At 65.0% G+C, this 17269-nt stretch overlaps 1 protein-coding gene across 13 annotated transcripts in view; it reads left to right on the top strand.

Annotated features, from left to right (window-relative positions):
• MCF2L (MCF.2 cell line derived transforming sequence like) overlaps positions 1 to 16157 on the top strand; it is an 86615-nt gene extending 70458 nt beyond the window's left edge. For 8 of the 13 annotated variants that reach the window (XM_070800511.1, XM_070800515.1, XM_070800517.1 and 5 more), the window contains 18 exons: positions 261 to 334; positions 1568 to 1634; positions 2133 to 2248; positions 3333 to 3402; positions 4418 to 4510; positions 4660 to 4752; positions 5188 to 5313; positions 6040 to 6261; positions 6341 to 6433; positions 7294 to 7372; positions 7505 to 7571; positions 8355 to 8473; positions 9087 to 9179; positions 10149 to 10223; positions 12396 to 12517; positions 13548 to 13660; positions 13726 to 13829; positions 14602 to 16157. In XM_070800511.1, the coding sequence (XP_070656612.1) occupies positions 261 to 334; positions 1568 to 1634; positions 2133 to 2248; positions 3333 to 3402; positions 4418 to 4510; positions 4660 to 4752; positions 5188 to 5313; positions 6040 to 6261; positions 6341 to 6433; positions 7294 to 7372; positions 7505 to 7571; positions 8355 to 8473; positions 9087 to 9179; positions 10149 to 10223; positions 12396 to 12517; positions 13548 to 13660; positions 13726 to 13829; positions 14602 to 14687 (1812 nt within the window). In that variant the 3' untranslated portion in view covers positions 14688 to 16157. The remainder of the gene's footprint in view (positions 1 to 260; positions 335 to 1567; positions 1635 to 2132; positions 2249 to 3332; positions 3403 to 4417; positions 4511 to 4659; positions 4753 to 5187; positions 5314 to 6039; positions 6262 to 6340; positions 6434 to 7293; positions 7373 to 7504; positions 7572 to 8354; positions 8474 to 9086; positions 9180 to 10148; positions 10224 to 12395; positions 12518 to 13547; positions 13661 to 13725; positions 13830 to 14601) is intronic. The other 5 variants (XM_070800520.1, XM_019971773.2, XM_070800512.1 and 2 more) reach the window with 2 other exon arrangements.
• The last annotated feature ends 1112 nt before the right edge of the window (positions 16158 to 17269 follow it).

Below are 17269 nucleotides of genomic sequence, written 5' to 3' on the forward strand. Positions count from 1 at the left end.
CTGCCGCTCCCTCACTCCCCAGCCCCGCCCTCTCCCCTCCTTGCCCTCCTGACCCCGCCCCTCTGCCCCCAGCCCCGCCCCCTCACTACCCGACCCTACCCCAACTTCCCCGCCTTCTCTGGGCCCTCTCCCCTCCTGCTCCACCCTCGGGACCTCCTGTCCTCCCCAGAGGGACCAGGAGGTCAGGCTCTGGAGCCGGGCCTTAGGCCTCACTTTCTGTCTCTGAAAGTGCGCTGCTTGGCCGGCTTCTCTCTTCGCAGAGTGAGGTGAGCGAGGGCCGGCAGGGCCGTGGCGGCTCCACGGGGGACGAGGAGAGCCTGGCCGTCCTGCGGAGGTGGGTGGCTGCCTCCCTGGCCACTCCGAGGGGGAGCGCAGCCCACCGGGATCTCAGCCCCCACCCCGCCCCCCGAGAGGGTCTGCACGCCGAGGAGCAGAGGTGGCCGAACCCCCGCCCCCGGGAGGAGCAGCTCAGAGCAGAGCTGACCTCGAGGGTCACTTGGCGGGTGCTGGTGTCCCTCTGCGTGCTCCTCAGGAAGGCCACGTTTGCCCCCACCTGGCTGGCGGCCCTGGGGCTTGAAGCAGGGACATTCTCCCTCCCTGAGCCCAGGAGACATGACTCGGGGGCACGGCCCTGACTCTCAGGCCACATGTGCAGGGCCAGCCTTGGACCCGCCCCCGCCAGCCCTGCCCACAGCCTTTCCTGACTCCGGCTCCACTGGGTGCTGGGCGTCACTCGTCTTTCTTGGCTCCCCTCACCGTCTCTTCCTGCACCCTTCCACTCTGTGGAGGGTCTGCTCGGCCCACAGCCCCCCTCGCCCCACACACTGCCCCCCCTGCCAGGATAGCACCTGTATAGACATGCCCTTGGCCACCAAACTCTGGACTTCACTGGAAGGCCCTGCCCATGTCCCTACTCTAGTGGTGGTCACTCTCCCACAGACCCCCCCCACCCCTGCCCCTGGGACTGCCCTCGGCCCTCCTGTCTACTCAGAGAAACTGCCCAGGCTCCACGCTGCCCTCCATCCACGGGGACAGCCTCCTCGCCAGTCCACACTACGCTCTGCCCCGGCGGCCAGGGAGCCCGAGCCTTTTCTCCACGCCCCTCGCCGCCCTGTGTGGAGGATGGGCACTTAGAACCGCACAGGGCCTGGCGACGGGCTAGCCGTCATCTGCTCATGGTCCCAACCCAAGCTCTGTTTTCGGCTTAAAAATGGGAATCTTGGTCATAGGCAGTTAAAAGGTGATCCTGGTCCACAAAGCGAGGTCTGGCCCGCCCGTTTGCCAGCCCGTGCCCTCCTGGGCGTCCCTAACCTGACAGCACATAGCAGGGCCCCAGAGGTCACACAGGCCCACTTCTTGTGGGAGGCTGGGGGGGCCGTGGAGCAGGGTCCTCTCCTGGAGGGGTCTGGGCAGGGGACTTGGAACTGTGGCCTGGGAGTGGGGAGGCCTGGGGGTCGGGGACTTGGAACTGTGCGTGGTCTGGGAGTCGGGGCTCCTTTGGAGGTGGCCCGTGGTAGCTGGGAGGCAGTGGGAAGCAGCTCGTGCATGAGAGCACGCCCGCCCACAGGCATGTGATGAAGGAGCTTCTGGACACAGAGCGGGTCTACGTGGAGGAGCTGCTGTGCGTCCTGGAGGTGAGGGTGGTCTCGTCCTACAACAGCCCTGCTGAGCCAGCCAGGAGCTGGAAACCCATCGGCTGTCCATCCTCGGGACCAGGGCATGTGGACGCAGGCACAGCTGCACTGGGATGTGTTTGCAGGAAGAGGGAGAGGCTATTGCCTAGGGATGGCGGAGGGCCTTCTGGGTGCGGGGACTCTCTGCCCCAGGGTCTGGGCTGTGGTCACGAGGGTGCGGGCACAGAGATAATCCGCCAGAACGCAAGTGTAAGCTTTGTCCCCTTCGTAGGAGATGTGCCTGAGTTTAGAAAGGTTGAAAGGTGAAGAAACGGATGGAGGCCCCCCCCACACACACACAAAAATAAGTAACTGATGCTACTTGTAACTCATATTTCTGCGCTTGTGTTTCCGGAATGAGTTCGAGTAGATTTGATTCCTAAATCTGAGCAGCATTACTTCCCCACTTGGTGGTGTCGTGGAGCCCACCTCCGGCGCTGACCGCTCCCCCCTCCGCAGGGCTACGCCGCGGAGATGGACAACCCGTTAATGACTCATCTCATCTCCACTGGCCTTCAGAACAAGAAGGACATCCTGTTTGGAAACATGGAAGAAATTTACCACTTTCATAACAGGTTGGGCCTTCCCTTGGGTGGCTGGAGGCCCTGCCTGCCGGAGCTTTGCTGGAGGAGAGCCTTTCCTCCTGTCAAGGGGTTAAGCAGATGGGCAGCAGGCTCAGACGGGACGAGCCCAGGGTAGACCCCGAGCGGCAGGGAGCTACAAAGGGGCCGCGCGCCCATAGGGCCAAGCCCGTTCCCATAAGGGATGGGCACAGCGCACTCTCCTTTCTGCCCATCCCCGCTTCGTGGGAGGGCCAATGGCCTCTGTGTGGCTTTGGGGAGACGTGGGCAGTCCTTCTGGGGCCACTCACCCTCAGCGGTCTCAGGGGCTCGTGGGAAGTTGAATAGTGATGCAGAGGGAATCAGATGGGGGCAGAAGCCTGTGGTCCTGAGGAAGGTTGCCGTGCACGGGTCCCTCCAGCATGCCCGGGGACAGGCCCGTGGCTGTGGGATCAGCCCCATCTCCCTGGATGCTGGGGGCACTAGGACTTCTGTCTGACCACATGCTTTTGCCCCTGTCCGTAGCCTCCATCACCTGCAGCTTGTAAAGGAAGCAGCGGGTTTCAGGTGCACCTCCCTGAGAGGTTAGGGTAAGCAGGGGGCCTGGGCTGTCCCATCGTTCCGCATCCCAGGCCCTGGCTCACAGCCGCCCTCTGTGCCAGGATTTACCTGATAGACGCATGGAAGTTGGAAGCCCAGACAAAAACTCAGCCCAGGCTCAGGGTCAGCACCATAGGGTGGAGGTTCCTGAGGGCAGGACCCTTGAATCTGCAGAAAACCCACTGAGCACTTGGGGCTGCTGGGCCTCAAGAGGCCCCATCTGCTGCTACGGCCCCTCGGTCTGTGTCCATGTTCTCCAGAAACAAGGCGTCCCCACGGGGCCACGGCTGCATGTCCCTGAGCGTTCGGTGCAGTCAGGACCCTGGGAGGGACAGGCGTGGGCTGCAGGCCCTGAAGTCAGACGGCGCGTGCCTGCTTACGGTCTCAGGCACCGTCCAGAGTTGGGATAGGCGTTTGGAAAAGAACATCTAATACTTGGTGACGCTGCCGTCATATTCTGGCTATGTTCACGTGACCTGGCACACACTTCCTCATCTAGGATATTCCTGAGGGAGCTGGAGAACTACACGGACTGCCCGGAGCTGGTTGGCAGGTGCTTTCTGGAGCGGGTGCGTGCTTCTCAAACGTGTCCTTCTGCAGGCCTGACACCTTGAAGTTGCTCCTTAAAGCCACAGTGGCTCTAAGTTCTGTCATGGTCCCCATCTGGCCAACCGAGATTACAAGGACAGATGTTTCCAGTTTGGCTGAGATGCCGTGATGCTTTTCGTTAGGGCCGGAAGAGCACAGTTTCCCTAAAGCCCAGTAACTAGCTCAAAAAAGAGAGACCTAGGACCCCAGCTTTGAGAGCCGGCAGAATCGCAGGGCATCGGAGTTCTGGGCGCGAGTGCGGCGTGCTGACTGTCCTTGCCGGCGTTAGTTCCCTGCTGGTCCCTAGCACACCAGCTGACCCTGGGTGGTCATGCGTGCTCTGAGGTATCAGTCACAGATGCAGGACCAGCAGTGGGCTGGGGGCCGTGCACAGGCTCTGGGAGCAGGAGGATGGGATGCAGGATGCTGTCCCTGGTGACCCTGACCCAGCAGCACGCAGGCGCAGGCAGGAGCCGGCGCCGGGGCAGAAGAGGCAGAGGAGCCCTGTTTGTGCTGCTCTCAGTCTGGCGCACCTCCCGGTGCTGAGACCTGGGGTGGGGAGTGTCACCAGCATCGGCCCCCCCGGGGACCGAGGGGCAGTGCAGGTGCTCAGGCCGCGCCCCCGACCTGTGGAACGCGGGCCTCAGTGGGGGCGGCAGTTACCGTTCATCAGCCCGCCGGCGTCCTGACCCCCATGCACGTGCAGCTGAGTCCTTCACAAAGTCTGTGTTGGTCCTGTGTCTATTTGTCTGTTCCCTGAGACCAAAGACGGCCACACGGACCAAATGTTTCTAAGAGAGGTGCCAGGACTAGGGCAGCCCTGAGATGGAGCTTCTGGGCTGCTGTCACCTGGCTGACCGGCCACAGCCGTGGTATCTGAAACAGAGAGGGGGCCCGGAGTTGGGCTGGCCCAGGGAACCGGGAGTCCCCACCCAGAGGGCTGTGACTCGGAGGTGGGCTCCGTGACCCCCATGACGCGGCCCCGCTCCCTGGCAGATGGAGGAGTTCCAGATCTACGAGAAGTACTGTCAGAACAAGCCGCGCTCCGAGAGCCTGTGGAGACAGTGCTCCGACTGCCCCTTCTTCCAGGTGTGTCCCAGCCGTGCCGGCTGTCCTCAAACGCTGAGCTTGGGGCGAGGGCGGCAGCCGTCTTAAGGAGGTTGTGGTGGGGATGGTCCTCCACAGGCTGACGCTCCCAGGGAGGGTGACAGCCGTCTAAGGGGGTGTGGTGGGTGCAGGAGTGCCAGAAGAAGCTGGACCACAAGCTGAGCCTGGACTCCTACCTGCTGAAGCCAGTCCAGAGGATCACCAAGTACCAGCTGCTGCTGAAGGTGAGAGGCCGGGCATCCCCTGGAGCCCCTCCGCCCCCCGCCTGGCCTGATGCCCCCTCCCCGGAGCCTGGCTCTGGTCTGGCCACCCTCCCAGCCGCATACCACACAGTGGCAGTCGCCCCAGCCCATCCCTGAGCTCCGTGGTCTCTGGACACTTTCCTCCCATGTCTGCGGGGCCCTGGCTCCCCACACGCCTTTGTGAGAGCCTCCCGTGCACTGCCTGTCATCAGGGGCCGGGGTCGGGGACACAGGCAGGCAAGACCATCCCCCAACCCTGCATCTAGGCGGGGGGTGAGTGCCCCAGGGCACATTGGTCTTCCCCCACCAGTGACAACCGCACAGGAGCCACACCCTTGTCCCAGGGCGTCCCAGCCGCTCCCCCAGGGGTGGGGCTCAGAGTCCAGACGGGCAGTGACCCCCCCCGCGCCCCACCAGGAGATGCTTAAATACAGCAAGAGCTGCGAGGGGGCGGAGGACCTGCAGGAGGCCCTGAGCTCCATCCTGGGCATCCTCAAGGCCGTGAACGACTCCATGCACCTGATCGCCATCACCGGCTACGAGGTGAGGCTCCGCCCACCCTGCCAGCCTGGGGCGGGGCCTGAGGGGCCCATCACGGGCAGGGGGCGGCCTGCACGCAGGTCACCCAGAATCCCGTGCGCGCCGCCCTGCTGGCGGGAGCCCAGGACGTTCCCACCCCAGGGCGCGTCTCAGCCGGCGGGCTCGGGCACCACCCCTCCTGGCCCTCCCCTTCTCGCCCAGGCAGCGCCTGACAGCGGGATGCCGCCCCTCCACCCGCCACGCGCTCAGGCCGTTCCCTGGTTCCTCTCCGCTTTGTAAATCCCTCCAGCACTCGCCCTCTCTTTGCTTTTCCCTTTAATCACCTTTCTTTTTGGAGCAGTTCTGGGTTCATGGCGAAATGTAAGGGAGCACACAGGCCTCCCCACGCCCCGGGTGCACATCGGCCCCCACAGCGCCCCCTCCCGTCGCAGTCGGCGCCCGTCACAGCCGACGGGTCCCCGCTGACCCTTCACCCAGGGTCCACAGCGCACGTCGGGGTCACGCTCTGGGTTTGGACAAGTGGGTGACCAGCGTCCACCATGATAGCGTCCCACAGAGCAGTTCCCTGCCCCAAACATCCCCTGTTCGTCCCCGCGACCCCTGACCTTCCCAGTGTTGGCGGTTGGGCCCCACGGGCCACAGCCCGGCTCCCAGACAGGCCTTCTGCTTGGCTGCGTCCGAGGCCTCAGGCCCACGCTGGCGTTCATCGGGCCTCCTTCCGCCCCTCAGGGGAACCTGAGTGACCTGGGGAGGCTGCTCATGCAGGGCTCCTTCAGTGTGTGGACCGACCACAAGAGGGGCCACGCCAAGGTGAAGGACCTGGCCCGCTTCAAGCCCATGCAGCGCCACCTGTTCCTGCACGAGAAGGCCGTGCTCTTCTGTAAGCGGCGGGAGGAGAACGGCGAGGGCTACGAGAAGGCGCCCTCCTACAGCTACAAGCAGTCCCTGAACGTGAGCGCCCCGGGCTGGGCACCTGCCTTCCGGGGAGGGCACCCCGCCGGAGGCCCACCCACTTGCTCTGCCCTCACAGATGACGGCCGTCGGCATCACGGAGAACGTGAAAGGAGACGCCAAGAAGTTCGAGATCTGGTACAACGCCCGGGAGGAGGTGTACATCATCCAGGTGGGCCCCGGGGTCTGCCTGGCCCGTGCGGGTGCCCGTGAGCAGTTTTGGCTGAGGGCCGCCGTCTAGGACCTTCTGAGGTTTTATCTCCCAGAGGCCAGCCCACACTCCTGCCCCGTTTGTGTGGGGCTGCCCTGGGCTGTCGGTGACGGAGCCGAGCCCTGACGGGGAGCAGGGACCCTGCAGGGCAGAGGGGCTCTGGAGGCAGGGCAGCAGGTTCCTGAGTGCCGGGACGGCGGGGCAATGCGGGCGGCCCATGCCGCACGTGCACACTGGCACACGCGTGCGCGGCTCTCGTGCGGGGAGCGTGTCCTCACCTCGCCGTGGGGGTGGGAGATGGTGGAGCTCTCGGGGCGTCCACGCGTCTGACAGAGACCCCGAGAGAGCAGCTCAGCCCGGGAGGCGACTCACCACGTTGCCCGCCACAGCTCTGACACGCTTGGTGGTCTGGGCCCTGGCGACCCTGGGGGATGTGGCCCCAGGGCAGCGAGGAGGCCCTGGCGACCTGGTCACAGCTCACAACACACCAGCCGGCTCGGCCAGCCAAGGGCCCGCAGAGCTGCAGCGGGAGCGGCCTCAGCCAGCGCCCGGCTCTGCACCAGCCTGGGATACTCAGAGTCCAGCACCTACCAGCACAGCCAGTGGTCAGCGCACCCTCTCCTGAGGGTTCCCGCTGAGTCAGAGTCAGAGCCGCAGGGTGCGGGCCTGGCAGCCAGCGCACCCTCGCCCCAGGGCTCCTTCCTGCACCCCCAGTGCAGCACTGTCCCCCGGTTCCCACGGGTCCCGGGCACCTGCAGAGGGATACACTGGCACACGTCACGGTGGGCACGCAGTCACCCCTGGTCTGCTCTGGGGCACAGGCACCCACTCCTGAAATCAAGGCCGCCTGGGTGAGCGAGATCCGGAAGGTGCTGACCAGCCAGCTGCAGGCGTGCAGAGGTGAGGGCCTGTTCCCTGCCCCCCGGGCGTGTTTGGTCCCTCGGAGCAGCCCCAACCCTTGGCCCTCCAGACTCCTGGAGGGGAGGGCACGCGGCCCCAGATCCTGACTGCACCGGGCCCCTCTCCCCACAGAGGCCAGCCAGCATCGCGCCCTCGAGCAGTCCCAGAGCCTGCCCCTGCCCACACCAGCTGGCACCAGGTGAGGCCCGCCGCGTGCAGGGTTCCCAGTGGGAGCCAGCCAACCCGTGCCACCATGTCTCCTGGTCCCCAAGCCCACTGCCCAGGGCCCGGGGGTGTGTCCCGGGCTCACACGCTGCTGGTCAGTCCCAGCAGGTCAGCGTCAAGGCCTGTGCCTCTGGCCCCAGCCTCAGGCAGAGGCCAGTCCCTGTGTTCCTGTTTTCTCCTGGGGAGGGGGTAGAAATCCCATCACGATCAGCGCGCAGTGGGTGGCTGTCCCAAGAGCAGCCCAGCACCCACGTGTCAGAGTTGGCAGCGTCCCAGGTGGCCAGATCCTAGGAGCACACTGGCTCACAGCTGTGGGGCCCACGGCTCACGGGCAGACAGGGACGAGGAGACTCATTTCACACTGGCCTCGTTACGTGTCTTCTGCCCTCATTTTTCCTCTGTTGCTTTATCCATCCACTATTTATTCTTTTACTGTTTTTTATGTAAGCCACGTCTAATCATCTGTGGAGTAGGATATAGTCTAAATAAATAAATCACAGAACAATAGCTTTAAAGGAGAAAGGTTACCCTGTGGGAGAAAAAAACAACAAGACCGCCTCTTGCTTAGCAGCTGTGGAGGTGGTGTCCCGCCTGGCTACACCCAGAGTCTGGAGGCGCATGGCCACGGCCCCGCAGTGGGAGACACGTGGCCCGAGCGCTGGGGAGGAGCTCAGGGTCATCCCCTCCCCACCCTCGGGGGCCTGTGAATGCTAACGGCAATGTTCTTTTCCTTTTTCCACGCGTCTGACGTCATTAGTCCCTCGAAAGCGAGCACAAGAAACATAAAAAAGTTAGAAGAAAGAAAAACGGACCCGCTGAGCCTGGAGGGATACGGGGGGCCGACACCACAGCAGAGGGCCCCCGAGAAGGGCAAAGGTGGGTGCTGGGCTGAGCCCGGAGTGCCGGGCCACCCAGGAAGGGCGAAGGTGGGTGCTGGGCTGAGCCCAGAGTGCCAGGCCCCCCGAGAAGGGCGAGGTGGGTGCTGGGCTGAGCCCGGAGTGCCGGGCCCCCCGGGAAGGGCGAAGGTGGGTGCTGGGCTGAGCCCCGAGTTCTGGGTCCCCTGAGAAGGGCGAAGGTGGGTGCTGGGCTGAGCCCGGAGCGCCAGGCCCCCGAGAAGGGCGAGGTGGGTGCTGGGCTGAGCCCCGAGTTCTGGGTCCCCTGAGAAGGGCGAGGTGGGTGCTGGGCTGAGCCCGGAGTGCCGGGCCCCCCGGGAAGGGCAAAGGTGGGTGCTGGGCTGAGCCCGGAGCGCCAGGCCCCCCGGGAAGGGCGAAGGTGGGTGCTGGGCTGAGCCCCGAGTTCTGGGTCCCCTGAGAAGGGCGAAGGTGGGTGCTGGGCTGAGCCCAGAGCGCCAGGACAGTTGTGGGTGCCCACAGCAGGCGGGTCGTATGCACACCCCTTGGCCCCGGGCAGGTCCGTGTCAAGCGTGGGGCCTGGGGGGGACCTGGGTGTGACCGCCCAGCACCCCCTGCACCACCCTCTCTCCCCGCAGATGACGCGGTCACTAGCTCTACCTCAGAAAGCTCTGCCCTTTCTAAAAAGCGCTTCACCCTGCAGAGCTTTGCTGCCCTCAAAGCCCAGAAAGGTAAAGGCACCCGCCAGCCCACGGCCTCGGGGCAGCTCGCACCCGGGTTGTCTTTCATCACCCGCGGTGCCATGTTCATCCGCGTGGACCGTCTCGGGAGGGCATCTGCCGCCTTCATCACCGGGGAGCATCTTCCACCCCGTCGCTCTCTGTCCCCAACGCTGGTGTGTCTGTCATCTGTGCGGCCAGAGCTCTTTTCAGGGCCTTTTCTTCGGGAAGGAGGAGGCCCACGCTTCTGATGGAGGCCCGTCTTGGGGGCCCGAGTGTCCTTTGCCTGCCTTCTGGCCCAGCTCCTCCCGCGAGCCCATCCTCTCCCGCCGTTCCCTGTCAGGCCCCCGCCTGCCAGAGAGCAAGGCTTTCACTTCCCTCTGGGCTGTTTGAACGCACAGGCAGGTTCAGAGTGTCCCAAGGGGGGGTTTCAAAGCCCACTGGGGCGCCCGGGCAGCGGATATACGCGAGAAGCATGCCCAGAAGCTGCAGGAGGGTCGTTAGAGGGCTCCCCGCCAGACACTAAAGACTGGAGCTCTTTTTATGGGCCCCGAAAATTGGAGTTTTTTTTTTTTTCCAATTTACAAAATCATTTTAAATTGGCTTCAAACAAACAAACGAAAAGGTGGACACATCCTGGTCCTCACGTTCGCCGGGTTTGCAGAGCATGTGCCCGGTGCGTGCTGCACGCGGGGCCCAGGACACAGACACCACGACGCCGACGCCGCGTCATCTGCAGCCCTTCCCGCCCTCCCACGGGGCTCCCCGTGCACCCCTGGGTCCCTCCGCCCGCGCACTCGGCTCGGAGTCCCCGGAAGGTGCACCCCTGGGTCCCTCCACCTGCGAGCTCGGCTCGGAGTCCCCAGAAGGCAGCTCTGGCCGCGGGTCTCATTGCAGCTCGTGATCCATGTCACTGCCCATGTGCTCAGCTTCTGCGCCTCACGCTCTCCTGTTCTGTCTCTGCCTCTCGCCCCTCTGCAGCTTCTCCCACCAGTCCTGACAAAAAAGCTAAGCGACACCAAGTAAAGAGCGACCCCACGCCTTTTGGGTTACGAGGTAGAGTGGCTCACCTTCTGGACAAGGCCTGACACCTGCCTCCCCATCCGATTAGGGACCCTGTCTCACCCTCACCTGTCATCTGAGCTGCCCGGCCAAGTAGGTCCCTCCCAGCCAGGGGCAGAGTCGGTGTTTTGTTCCAAACCTGACGCCCCCACGACAGCCCTGGTGACGTCTGGCTTCTGGCTGCCGGGCCTCAGGCTGGGCACGCCCAGCGCCGCAGAGCTGACCGCCGAGTGCCAGGCAGTGGCTGGGGACGCTGGCCGGCGTCTGGGACGGGCAGGGCTGTCTCCCAGAGGCTGTGGGGCTGCGGGGCTCTGTGCCCCAGGCCTGATCTGCCTTGCTGTTGGTCCTCACACTTCTGGGGACAACAGCCGGTGGAGCCCTCCTACTGCGAGTTTCCTGGGGGCTCCCGCTGTGCAGACGCACGGGTCGGCTCTGCAATGAAGCTCAGGTCTTGGCCTCCGTCGCCCCTGCGGCCCAGGAGACCCCAAGACCCCCGGCCCAGGTTGAGAGTCTGAGGTTCCCAGAGAGGATTCCACTGTGTGATTCATCCTGCGTTTCCCAGACAGCGTGGCGGTCCCTCGGGTGTGGCTGGACCCTACCCCGTGCTCAGACCACTCAGGGTGACCGGGCCCTCCCTAGCCTCCAAGGACAGTCTGTGCCCCAGGGACCCGGGCCACGCCCTCGCACGACCCAGGCAGGCCAGCCTGAGGCCAGCCCTGCACACTCAGCCCTGTGGAGCCCCAGGCTGGGGAAAGGAGCCGCCTCCCGCAGGGCTCCTGGGAGAGGCTGCTGTGGGCCCTTTGGGTTCCTGCTTAAGACCAGGGGTGTCCGAGGCACCTCCCTGCTCTGCCGACTCTCCTGGTCCGGGGCCCCTGCCCCGTGCAGCTCAGACGCTTTGCACGGCCTCTGAGCCCAGCAGTGTCAGCTCTGAGCTTCCCCGCTTACCTATGAGACAGTGAGGTGACCTCACATCCACAGAGGGGTGTTAGAGCCTGGAGCAAGCCCAGCGCGGCCAGCCCCCTCCCCTCCTGCCCTCTCCCCCTCCCCCTCTCTCCGTCTCCTCCCCCTTCTTCCCCTCCACCCCTCCTTCCCTCCCCTCCCCTTCCCCTCCCCCTCCTCTCTCTTCCTCTCCCCTCACCCTCTCTCCTTTGCCTCCCCCCGGCTCCCCCTCCTCCCCTCTCCTCCTCGCCTTCCCCCTCTCTCCTTCCCCTCCCGCTGCTCCCCCTCCTCCCCTGTGGTGAGTCACTTCAGTCCACATGAGGGCACAGTGAGGTTTCTTGGCTTCCACCCTTGCCATCACCAAGTATCTGCTTCCTGGAGCTCCATCAGCCCCTCTTTCTCCAGTGTCAATACCAGTGGCTGTTTTACAGGGACAACAGGTGACCAGACTCACGGTCACCTTGGTCCGATGTCCTCCTCCAAGCCCCCAGCTCCTACACGGCCTTGGGCCCAGCATTTCCCCCTTACTCCTGCCAGTGTGGACACAGGGACCACCTCGCCTGGTACAGAGGGTCCCTCAGAGGCCTCGGGCAGCCGGGCGTGACCAAAGGGCAGTGCCCATCCTTGTGGGCCAGCCGGGTTTACGGGCACCCGCGTCCTGGGGCCAGTGCTCTGCGCAGCAGCAGCGTCATCGTCTGCCCACACTGTCCCCCGTCACACTCCTGCTTCCGTTTGGCCAGGAGCCCCTGTCAGTGCTGGGCGGGGTGAGCAGACATTTGTGGCCAGCTGCCTAGCGCCAGGGCCCCTGGTGACCAAGCCCAGCGCCCCCCTGTACTTCTTGCGCTGGGCGACTGTGGACGTGCCCCAGCGGGCAGGGAGGGGGGTCTGTGGCTGTAAACTCGCAGTTCCTGCTCCCCACACGGCCCCCGTGGGGCCATGGGTCATGCTCACGGTGGCTGCCCTTGGGGATGCAGGGCAGTGGAAACACTCACCGAGGAGTGTTCGCGTGGTTTATAAAGCCCGAAGAAGCGTCGTCCAGTGGCCTCCCAGCCACTCTCTCGCCCTCCCTAGCCGGGGTGCTCTCAGCCCAGCCCCGGCAAGGAGCCCTCCTCCTGGCCGCTGCCCGCCGTGCGGTGAGGGGTGCTGTGCTTGCCAGTGGTCACAGAAAGGGCCTTCCCTTGGCAGCAGATCATGAGGGGATCCTCACCGGAGCCTGTTCCTCTCTAGGCTGGAGCAAAACGTCCCACCCATCAGAGACGCCTGAGGACAACGATGGCTGGTCCAGCACCGAGGAGCCCGTCAACTCCTCGGACGCGGAGGAGGAGGGCAGAGCGGGCCCCGGGAAGCTGGTAACCTGGGCTCTCACCTGGCCGGTGCTCCCCGCTGCACCCTTAGGGGCCCGGGGCCCTGGGGCCATGGGAGGGTCTTCCTGTGCCTGCCCTCTGTTAGTTCACATCAGCCTGGCCCACAGCGCACACCTGCCCGCTCTGCCCTGTAGGGGAGCTTTGCTAACGCTGCACGTCTCCACCCCAGCGTTTAAGAGAATTGCGTTGTCCGAGGTGCAAACTTGCCTTCGAGACAAAGTTCTGCTTTCGCATGAGCCCCGAGGGAAGCATAAGCCGTCAGAGTCAGGACACACAGCAGTTACTCGCTGCCGCTGGCTGCTGCCCTGGTTCATACCAGCTGTTTGCAGCACGCAGAGCACCCCAGAGAAGGACGGGGCAGACACGCGTAGGTGGGGGAAAGCAGGCGCGTCTCAGGGGGCCCGGCGGCCCTTCCCGAGGAGGCCTAAGAGTGAGTGGAGCCGGCCAGGACCCCAGGGGTCAGCGGGGGAACCTCAGTGGGCAGGCAAGCCTGGGGGGGTGCCTCCTGCTCTCGGGGTGGCCAGAGGGTGGGAGGTGCTGCCCCGGGCCAGGGCGGGGCTGGGCGGGGTGTCCAGGGAGGACGATGTTGGCCCCCCGTGAGGATGAGGGGCCCCGGCCCAGTTCTGCCCGCTCCCATGCCAGGCGGTGCGACCCCTGCACAGCTCGGTCACACGAGGCTGGAGCCCCCGCGCTCCCGCAGAACAGCCTCCCCCTCGAGTCCGCGCCGCTTGGCAACTCTGTCCACAGAGGTGCTGAGCACCTGGTGTGTGAGGCGCTGGCCGCCGGGCTCTGAAGGCAGACGGGGGACAGGAGCCCCCTCTCACGGGTGAAAGACGAGCCCCCGGCCAAACTCGTTCCGTGCCCGCAGGTGTGGCCCAGGCAGGGGGCAGCAGGGCCACGGTGGCGGGCACACGGGCCCGGAGGGGCAGGGCAGGCCGGGGGCTCTCAGGGGTCTGTGCGAGGCCTCTCCAGCTGCGGGCTACGGTGCATGGGGTGCCCTGCTGTGCCTCCCCAGGTCCCCGGGAGGTACACCGTCACCAGGCTGGACGAGAAGGGGGTCTCCGACGTGCTGGCCCTGAGAAGCGGGGACGAGGTGGAGCTCGTGCAGGAGGGAGATGAGGGCCTCTGGTAAGACCCCCGCCCCACGTGCCCCTCGCCTGCGCCTGGCCGCGCCCTCACCCAGCCCCTTGCAGGTGCGTGCGGAACCTGAGCTCCGGCGTCGAGGGCTGGGTGCCCGCCCACAGCCTGTCCACTCTCCTCTGCCAGGGTGGCCCCGTGGGGTGCCTGAGCAGCCCAGGTGAGCCCTGTGCCCCACCCCACCCCCTGTGAGCGCCCCCACCCCCGTCAGCGCCCCCCAGCCCCATGAGCGCCCCCCACCCCCGTGAGCGCCCCCCGACCCCCGTGGGCGCCCCCCACCCCCGTGAGCGCCCCCCAGCCCCATGAGCACCCCCTACCCCCGTGAGCACCCCCCCGACCCCCATGGGTGCCCCCGACCCCTGTGAGCGCGCCCCGGCCCCTGTGAGCACCCCCCACCCCTGTGAGCACCCCCCCCGACCCCCGTGGGTGCCCCCGACCCCTGTGAGCACCCCCCAGCCCCATGAGCACCCCCCACCCCCGTGAGCACCCCCAGACCCCCGTGGGCGCCCCCCATCCCCATGAGCGTCCCCCACCCCCATGAGCGCCCCCACCCCCGTGAGCGCCCCCACCCCCGTGAGCGCCCCTCACCCCCGTGAGTGCCCCCAGCCCCGTGAGCGCCCCCCACCCCCGTGAGCGCCCCCAGCCCCGTGAGCGCCCCCCACCCCCGTGAGCGCCCCCCACCCCCGTGAGCGCCCCTCACCCCCGTGAGTGCCCCCAGCCCCGTGAATGCTTCCCCACTCCCGTGAGCGCCCCCAGCCCTGTGAGCGCCCCCACCCCCGTGAGCACCCCTCACCCCCGTGAGCGCCCCCAGCCCCGTGAATGCTTCCCCACCCCCGTGAGCGCCCAGGTGAGGCCTGCGGTGACGGCAGGCAGCTGGGGGCCAGCGAGTCCGCCTGTGCAGCGCGCTGCAGCCCTCGCCTGCTTGCCCTCAGAGTCCAGTGCGGGTTCCGCGGTGCTGAGCCCCTCGTCCAGCTGCAGTGAGAGCTGCACGGCCGCCCTCGCTGACCTGCAGGGGTAGCACCACGGCCACGCTGCCCGCAGCGCCAGGAGCTGGCCTCTGCTGGGGCCACCTGCCCACCGAGCTGTGCCCGGAACCCAGCGCCGCCGCAGCCCCCGAGGACGGGGCACCTTCCCAGGCGCAGAGCGGAGTGCAGCACCGGATCCCCTAGGAAGGGGCAGACCGACGGAGCTGATGGACAGACCTCCAGGGGAAGGGCCCCAGCCGCGATCGTGGCCGCTGCCTCTGTTTCCACGTCTCTGCCTCTGGCGGCAGGAGCGTGCATCCTGTGGAGCTGCATCCCGAGAAGCGCCTGAGGGCCTGGCCAAAGGCTGGGGATGGGGGTGGGGATAGTTGGTCTTTTACACATTTTTTTTAAGCAGGGATTAATCCTACGGCCATTTTTTGTGGTACTTGGGCCTCTGATCTTTACCAGGAATCACTGTGTTTACATGAAGTGACAATTTGATACTGTATTTGATATAGAACTATTTTTGTTACCGGGGTTCACAGGGCACTGGGTGACCTGGGGGCTCCCGGGGACTCGACGGCGCCCTCTGAGGCCACCTGCTCCCAGGTGCGAGGGGGCCCCGGAGAATCGGGCAGAGTCGCTACAGACCGGCGGCGCAAAACCAAGGAAATTCCTTCATCTGTGTAGGTTAATTTTCAAAAGAACATGTAAACTATAAGAGGTTAACTTTCTTTTCTACAGAAAAATGAGGGGACTCCTGATTTTTTAACACTCTTCACTGACTTAGGGTATTTTTATTGTTTTTACACGTAAAGATGCCGTTTTGGCAGGTGTCACCCGAACCGACGCTGGGCCCGGGAAGCCCTGCGCTCGGCCGCCCCCGCCCCGGGTCCCGCGTGGCCGTGCCATGAGCACGGGAGCAGAATTTATTTTATTCCACTCGAGGCAGAACTGGAAAGAAAACTCTTCTGTTCTACTGTTTTTGTGTGTGTTTCAGAAACAGATCCTGTTGTCTGGAAGTGCTTCTGTGTCTGGTTGGGGCAGACGTTTCTGTGTGTGCGTGTGTGTGTGTGTGTGTGTGTGTGTGTGTGCGTGTGCGCACGTGCCCAGCGCGGCCGTGTGTCTATAGCCTCCAGGCTGCTGGCAGGGGGTCACTGTACGGCCCGAGCCCCAGGCCACTGCAGCCCTGCCGCGGCCCCGGTCGGCAGGCGGATCAGGCCTCTCTGAACCGTGTAGTGGGCGGCGGGCAAGGTCCGCAGCTCTTTCTGGAAGCATGTAAGTTATTTCGAAAACGACGAGTCACGTAATTTACTTAATATATTGACTGTTCAGACACCGTTCCTGCCGTCCCTGCCTGGGATTGGCCCCGTTTCTGTGACCTCTTCCTCATGAAGGCACTTTAAAACTTCGCGTTTCAGCCACTGTTTTTTTTTTTTAACCTTCTGATGTAAATGAAGTTTAAAAGTCAGAATTCTTTATTGTATGGATGGAGTTTGAAATAAATATCGGCAACTCTTGCAGTCTGCCTTCATCTGTAGAGGGTCAGGGCCTGAAACTGGGCGGTGATGCTAGGGCTGCCCTCACTGGGGGGGCCGCCCTCACTGGAGTGCCCCCAGACTCCAACGCGAGTGAGCAGGCCCCCAGGCTCTTCACAACGGCCGCCTTTCTCCCCACTGGACGCCAGCGCCTGTGCCCCCTCGCCCTCCTCAGGGGCAGGACAAGGTGAGGCCTGCCCCTGCTCGGCCACTGGTCACTGAGAAGACCTGGCTGCCAGGAGAAAGGGTGCAACGCCAGGGGGAGCACAGGCTCCTCAAAGCCAAGTGGCCCTGGGCTGCCGGGTCCCCTCCCCCCCCGGGGACATCCCCCAGACTTGAGCGCCTCTGCCCCTCGCGTTCACTTGATGCCTGCTGACACCCGTGCCCGCAGGGCATCTGTCTGTGGAAACCGGCTCAGCAGTGATGCTTGGAGAAGCCATAGAAGGAGCCTTGTCCCCGCTGGTCCTGTGCTCAGGATGCCGCACGTGTGGCTCCAAACACAGGCTCAGCTCAGCTCTGCTCAAGTGAAACCAGGGGCTCCGGGCAGAGAGCAGCCCCTAAAATACCCCTCTATCCGGAACACCAGAAGGCCGCCTGCTTAGAGACGGGGTCACTGCGGGTGCAGCAGGTTGAGACGGGGTCACTGCAGGAGCAGCAGGTTGAGATGGGGTCACAGTGTCTCCTGTCCAATGACTGGTGTCCTTAGAAGAAGCAGGAGATTCACACACACACAGAGGGCAGCGGAGGCAGAAACTGCTCAGTGTGGCCAGGCCCAAAGGCCACTGGTGCCTCGGGAGCTGGAAGAGGTGAGAAGGACCCTCCCCAGAGCCTCAGAGGGAGCACAGCCCTCCGACACCGGCACCCAGACCTGGGACAGGCTAGATCCTGTGGCTGGGAGCCGCTGGGTGCGGGCTGGGTGGGCAGCTAGAAGGGCACACAAGGAGTCCAGTGTCTGCAAGGCGCTTGGCCTGAGAAGGCGGTGGCCAGGGAGGAGGAAGCTGGCATGCTGGCCACTCATGGCGGGGTGGCGGGGGCCCTTCTGGAGCCTTCACAGGACACAGGACGCCCCCAGCTCTCAGCAGGCCTCGCCAGCCCCC

Source organism: Bos indicus, chromosome 12, assembly GCF_029378745.1.
Source record: "Bos indicus isolate NIAB-ARS_2022 breed Sahiwal x Tharparkar chromosome 12, NIAB-ARS_B.indTharparkar_mat_pri_1.0, whole genome shotgun sequence".
Lineage (NCBI taxonomy): Eukaryota > Metazoa > Chordata > Mammalia > Artiodactyla > Bovidae > Bos > Bos indicus.